The sequence below is a fragment of the Diachasma alloeum genome, unplaced genomic scaffold (assembly GCF_001412515.2).
Source record: "Diachasma alloeum isolate Michigan unplaced genomic scaffold, Dall2.0 Dall_scaffold_00575, whole genome shotgun sequence".
NCBI classification, from domain to species: Eukaryota; Metazoa; Arthropoda; class Insecta; order Hymenoptera; family Braconidae; genus Diachasma; species Diachasma alloeum.
In genome coordinates this window covers 83,518-90,315 of record NW_021680707.1, presented here as the reverse complement: position 1 = coordinate 90,315, position 6,798 = coordinate 83,518, and the positions used below count along the sequence as shown (strand labels likewise).

The 6,798-nt window shown below is 44.3% G+C and overlaps 1 protein-coding gene across 1 annotated transcript; it reads right to left on the bottom strand.

Annotated features, from left to right (window-relative positions):
- Positions 1 to 1,173: 1,173 nt before the first annotated feature.
- Positions 1,174 to 2,796, bottom strand: LOC107043446. The gene is made up of 2 exons (XM_015264967.1): positions 2,599 to 2,796; positions 1,174 to 2,556 (listed from the first exon to the last, which is right to left on the bottom strand). The coding sequence occupies exons 1-2, from the start codon at positions 2,794 to 2,796 to the stop codon at positions 1,174 to 1,176; spliced, it is 1,581 nt and encodes a 526-aa protein (XP_015120453.1).
- Between the last annotated feature and the right edge of the window lie 4,002 nt (positions 2,797 to 6,798).

Here is a 6,798-nt window from a genome sequence, read left to right as displayed (position 1 = left end):
CCGATGACAGCAGAGACGCGATAAGGCGGATCTAACTCTAGAAGCATTAACACCCACGTGCTCGGTTTGCTGCTTGGAATTGAGTCTAACATCGATCATCACCCCCAGGTATCGGATGAAGGCTGAGAAATAATTTCACAGGACCCGGCCTGCAGCGTTATTGTTTCGATTTTCTTTCTGCTGATGATCAGCACGGCTTCCGTTTTATGCTCCGCTAGTTTTAGCCCCACGGCATCCATCCAGTGGCGGATCGTCTCGAAGGTCGTGTCGAAGCTGTAGTTGATCTCTCCCAAGTATGTGCCCACGATGACTACAGCCACGTCATCTGCGAATGCCACGAGCTTAGTTTCCCGGGGCAATCCGAGTTTCAGTAGTCCGTCATACATGATATTCCATAACAAAGGACCCAGTACTGACCGTTGAGGTACCCCTCTGGTAACTCGATACTTAGATCCGTACTCCCTGTCATACTTAAGGACTCGTCCAGTGAAATAACTATTCTCTGCAAGTATCCCGGTAAGTTGAATTTCAACAATGCCTCCCTGATACGGTCCCATTTGGCTGAGTTAAAAGCATTCTTAATATCTAGCGTGACTACCAAGCAGTACTTCTTTGTGCCATTTAGCCATCTTTTTCCTGAGATCGCGTCCCTGGCGGTGTTGATAACCATGTTAATAGCGTCTACGGTGGATCGGCCTTTTCGCAACCCATATTAGTTGTTGGCCAACAGGGGTTCCACAGCTGCTTCTATCCTTTGGGGGACGATACGCTCGAGGACCTTGCCGGCGGTATCTAGCATGCAGAGGGGACGGTATGATGAATGGTAGTCCGGTCGTTTATTCCCTTTCAGGAGCAATATTAATCTCTGCTGCTTCCACATGCCGGGAAGATGCCCTCCCTTAAGTACTCATTGTCGACAACCAAGAACAGGTCTAGAATCGCATGAATAGTTGATTTTAGCGCGATATTGGAAACTCTATCAAGGCCAGGAGCCTTGGTGTTACCAACTCTGTTGCAAGATTCCATCAATTCTTCTTTGGTGATTGGTGGAATCGATATCTCTTTTTCCTGTTCGCCAGTACAGTGAAGCTCTGGTTGTTGGGGGAACAACACCGTGACGATTCTCTCCATTAGTGCGGAGCACGTAGGCGCTGGCATTGGTTGACTCTTGAGTCACATCATCTCCACCTTATACGGTCTCCCCCATGGATCCCTTTCCACCTTATTAAGGAGCTCACTCCAGGATTGCTTCTTACTGCTTTTGATCGCTTTGCTGAGCTTCCGGCGTGCCTTCTTATAACGCATTTCCAGGTCCTCAAAGTTTGGCTTCTTACGGCCACGATGGGCGAATCTTCTGGCTGTGTTACACTCTTTCCGTCGAACAGCGACCATGTCATTCCACCAATACACCGGATGTAGATTTGTGGTATGCTTCATGGACATTGTGGCATCGCAGGCTTCCGTCAGTCTCTTCATGATGTTATCTGCCTTTTTAGTAGCATTGCTGCCACTGATCGGGCGTTCGTTCAGTGCTATCGAATAAGAGCTAGGATCGAAACTGCTCACTCTCCAGCCAATGCAGTTGGTCTTCCTAGGCGTCATGGTGACTCTCTGGCGAGTACGTGCCTCCCAGAGTATCGCACGGTGATCGCTTGCTGTGTAGACATCAACTACTCTCCATGAGCAGATCCCCTTTGCAAGGGTGCTGCTCACGAATGTAATGTCCACAATCGAGGTCGCCTCTCCCCTTTTAAAAGTGGGTTCATCGCCGCTGTTCATCAGAACAACATCCAACGCTGACATGGTTTTCAGTACAGCTTGCCCTCTGGTGTTCGTTTCCTTACTACCCCAGTCGACTGCCCAGGCGTTGAAGTCCCCGGCTATTGCCACAGGAAAGTGCTTCTTTACATCCTCAGTCAGTCTGTCTAGGGAGTCCATGAATTCTTCAATGGAAAGGCCCGGTGGGGCGTAGCAGCTGTATAAATGAATACCATCGAACTTAGCCTTGACGAAGCCATCATGTAAACCATCGCTCGTAGTGCTCTGGAGTGGACGCATTCCACAAGCCCAGATTACAGCTTTCCTGCTGGCGTCAGTAATCCAGAATTGAGTGCCGACATATCGATACGGTTCCGAGATCATGGTAAAGTCAAGATTCAACTCTCGCATCATCTGCATAAGCAGGTCATGTGCATCCTCACAATGATTGAGATTGAGTTGGAGTATCTTCATCGTCATTTGTTGAGGATCCTCTGAAGTGTGGGTGCAATTGTCCGAGTTGGCTTTCTCGGTACACAAGGCGCATCGGGGCTTCTCCTTACAGTCCGAAGCCTTGTGACCAGTCGCTGAGCATTTGGCACAGAGTTTGGACCGGTCGACTGTACTCGTGCACTTCGTGGCGAGATCTCCGTAGTATGAGCCCTTGAAACACTTTATCGGTCTCTCCACTCTCCTGATACGGCAATTGCCCCAGCCTATCTTGATTTTGCCGTGCTTCCCCGGGATCTTTTTCGCCGCTGTTGCTGCGAGTGTCATTGAGGCAGTGTGGGTGCCTCCCTATATATTCCGCAGAGACTTGATAGCTTCACGAGCTATTACATGCTCCTCTCCAGCTACTCTTTTGAGATTTTTAAGGACGTCGTCCTTCGACGTCGTCTCATCGAGGTCTTTGATCTCAAGCTGTTCTTGTGCTCCCTTGCTGAGCACCTCGGCCTCGTCCCCTCCGAGGAAAGTGGCGATGGCTGTACGCAGCTGAGGGGCTCCGTTGGTCGTCTTCTTGGTCAAGATGAGCAACATATCCCCGGCCGCTGTCCGGCGGATTTTATCGACGCAATCTCGAGGTTCTTCTGGCGGAACATACTTCTTTACGCGGCGGAGGATGTCCGAGTATCTCTCCTTGTCCTTGGGTCGGACAATCAGGGCATCAGGTCTTGGCGCTGATTTCCAACGGCTCTACATCTGCTTCTTAGGCTCTTTCTTCGCAGAAGGTGGTCTTCCCTTCTTTGCCTCGACCAGCTCCAAACTGACCCATTGGCAGGTAGCTTCCCTTGCGGGGCTGCTTTGCTGGTCAGAACCTGTTGCTTCAGCTTTTTCAGTTTTTGAGCTTCTACCGCAGGTGAGCCTTTCGAGCGTTTTCTCCGTACAGCTTTACATACTTCTCGAGTTGGCGGCGTGATAATCAGATCCTCTTCTTCCGAGTATTTCACCGTTGTTTCGGAGTCAGTCCCTACACGCGATGTGGGTGATGTTAGTGGAGTTTGCACGGACTCAGTAATAAAGAATTAACCTTTGGTGCGTGCCTCCTCCAAGCTCCTGAGCCGCTTGAATGCGCTGCCGATAGATGCCACCTTAAATGTGATCTCCTTGTGGACATTTATTCTGGGTTGGACATACTCATGAAGGTCTGCAATGAGTCTTTCAAGTCGTGCCCATATATGATGACATTCTGTCTCCTGATGAGTCTGCAACTCGTCCCTCCTTGTAGCATCCGAGGCCACGGAGTCCACCTTCAACGAATGTGATGATTGGCTCCTCCCACAATCCATGGAGTCGGCATCAGCTACCGAGGCTTTCACTCGATCGGAACTAATGGCGGGATTTTCCTTCTCAATGATACCCGCATGGGAACTTTGTATTTTGTCATCACTGATTATCGTTAACTGTAGGCTGTTACAGGGAGCCCACCCGATACACTTATGCGTACTGTTGTAGGGAGCCCACCCTGCATGCCTGTTTTGGTCCGCGGGAGCTATTTTATTTCACTCCAGTCTGCTGAGTCAGTAGGTTAACCCAGTTAGGACTTCCCCTATCCGCTGTTATGTCCAGAGAAGGATTTTAGCGTCGAATGGACATGTTTTAATTGTCACATTAAAATCAAAGCTAAAATTATTGAATTTTATAATTATCGGACGACGCAAAGTTTTATACTCTTACCTTTTTTTAAAATATAAGGGAAAAAGGGCTTGATTTAAGGCTAGGGCTTCAGTTGAGACGAATTTCTAATCAAGACATTTGGAGTTGTAGTGGGAATCAAATTTTAATTTAAATATATTTTGTTTAACTACTCGGTTTACAAAAACATGGGCGTGATTTTACAGAAATCTAGGTAGCTAAAATCCCTATCCGTGGGATGATCTGAAGGATTTAAATTTAGGTTTACAAATTTTGCTACTCACAATTCGGTCTGCTAGTTATAAATTATTCGATGTATTTGTAGATCCCTGGGTAAATCCGTAATTTCCTCACCAGCAATTAGTCGCGCTACAGGCTATTATGGATACTTTCACGGAAACACTTTCTCCTACTAGTTGATATTTTAATGAATATTTGGCAGTTGAGTTTGAAGATTTTAAGAGTTTGGTTAAGACTGTCCACAACGCGTTACAATAAACGAATTCCTTATTTGCAAGAAAAGTCACCACTCTCGGTTAAAGAAATTTTATTCCCGGATAATTTCAATTGTTCGTAACTTACTATTAATTCAGTACTATCCCGTGTAGTCGAAGGAAGGATTGAAAAACCGGACCGATTAAATGAACTATTTCCACCAGAATTGTTACTGCTCCGTCGCTGCTTCAAGAATGTTTAATTTTGATTTTTCTGACATTTTTATACGAATTTTGGGGTCACTTGTCACATGAGCTCCAACGAGTCCATTTTTAATTGGTGGAAAATTTCGTATGACTTTACCCACTCTTTTGATTTTCATGGGGAAGTAGTTCATTCAGTTTTTTGGGGTCTTAATTAATCGGTTTGCAGTCGTTCCTNTTATCGCGTGTAGTCGAAGGAAGGATTGAAAAACCGGACCGATTAAATGAACTATTTCCACCAGAATTGTTACTGCTCCGTCGCTGCTTCAAGAATGTTTAATTTTGATTTTTCTGACATTTTTATACGAATTTTGGGGTCACTTGTCACATGAGCTCCAACGAGTCCATTTTTAATTGGTGGAAAATTTCGTATGACTTTACCCACTCTTTTGATTTTCATGGGGAAGTAGTTCATTCAGTTTTTTGGGGTCTTAATTAATCGGTTTGCAGTCGTTCCTTCGCGCACGAATCTTAGTATTGGGTAATTGGGGCATGCTGAGTGTGTCATTTCATCACTTTTGAACTCATTTCCAGTGCCTTTGGAATTTTTTATTGAGTTCAAGTGATGAAATGTACTCAATTTAACTTACAATTGTGGGTTTCAATTACATGGGTTTCAATTTTGGTTCTCAATTACATGTAACTTATAGTTATGATCCTATATAAAATTTATTCTAGTCTTAAATTTCTAGTATAAAATTTTTGGACATTACACCGCCACCTGGGGACGCGCTGCCATAGAAGTTGGGCTTCTCCACCAAGGTACTTTGAAAAGGACAAGCCTTCGCTCGGCGGTGTATGTATGTGTGTATGTGTGTATGCTGTGTGGCCACTTTTTTTTGCTAAAGCTTCCGGACGTACGCGTCGTGCGATTGAAACGAATTTTGTCGCGATCGATTGGTATTCATTTGCTTGAAGCTGGATCAGGTTAGGAGAGAAAACCCCACACCCCTTATTGAGTTTTTCAAAAAAGAAATGTCAAAATTGCTATTCTATGGTTTTATATTTTTTCATTGTTTAATTAATGAAGGAAATTTATATGACATTGAATATTATATAGCATATTGCCTATTGGAATAGTTCTAGCTTATTAAATAGCATATTGAAATTTGAAATTTGAACTATGAAATTTGCTTCATGTGTCCCTTTAAGGGACACATGTATAATTTCCCGATGCGAGTTTAAATTTGAAATCGGAAATTCGAAAATTTCTCAGAAAACATTTCAGTTTTTTTGAAATTCTAATTCACTGAATTTTCAATTCCAAATTTCAACTTCCCGAATTCCAAATTCCAAATTGAAAAATTCAAACTTGGGATTTCGAATTGCAGAATTTGAAATTTTTAAATGGGTTTGCTTTGAAAACCGAGAAGAATGATGAGAATATTTTTTTTCATGCGATCGATGCATCTACATCACCGCGAAAACTCCAAATACGACCGGGGCCTTCTTCGAAGATCGCCATGTCCAAATCGTAAGACCGGATTGTCCGAATTTTTATGGAACTAGTTCCTTTCATTTTGAATCATTTCATGCTGATTATGATAGTGCTGACGAAGGAGGAGAGTCCACCCCTAAGAATGTCTGACACTCATTTTTGGATCCTTATATCTTGACCCTTATATTTTGACCCTTATATCCTGACCCTTATGATTTGCTCCTTATATTTTGACTTTCGCATTGTGATGGAGTGCCATCCGATTGTAAAATTGCACAAAATAAGTATTCTCAGAACTTTTAAGTTCCCCAAGAAATAACTAACCTCTTAATTATCCCTCCAATTTACAAGCAATTAGAAATGATATGAGTGCGTCCTCTCGGTCCGGACAAACGAGTTCCAAAAGAAAATAACTTGTATTAATACTTTTAGGATTGAGGCTTTCGCGGCCATTATTAATGACATTATTGGCTTCCGGATGGATGCCGCATTTGGTTTCAGCATTGCGCCGACGTTTCGCAAACATTGCAGTCTGCATCTTCAGGGCTATGAGCCCCGATTCTGAGCTTCGATATCTGGGGGTTGTCCTTATATGTCTTCCCCTGTGATGGTGGGGGAAGGGGAAGGACGGACAGCCAATCGTATGTTTTTAATTGATCAGCTGGTCAATTAAAAAACCGGGAGGACGGTTTTCCAGATAGGGTTCACTTGATATCCTCTGTCCCTGTTGAGGTTGTTAGGGGGCTCAGGGATGGTCGTGGATCCTTTGCA

What these genes read in the sequence shown, in the direction of transcription:
- LOC107043446 (XM_015264967.1), bottom strand. Translation starts at nt 2,796, where the DNA reads ATGTTGCTCATCTTGACCAAGAAGACGACCAACGGAGCCCCTCAGCTG. An exon ending in GAGTAGCTGGAGAGGAGCAT is followed by an intron (nt 2,557 to 2,598) that starts GTAATAGCTCGT and finishes CGGAATATATAG; the next exon opens with GGAGGCACCCACACTGCCTC.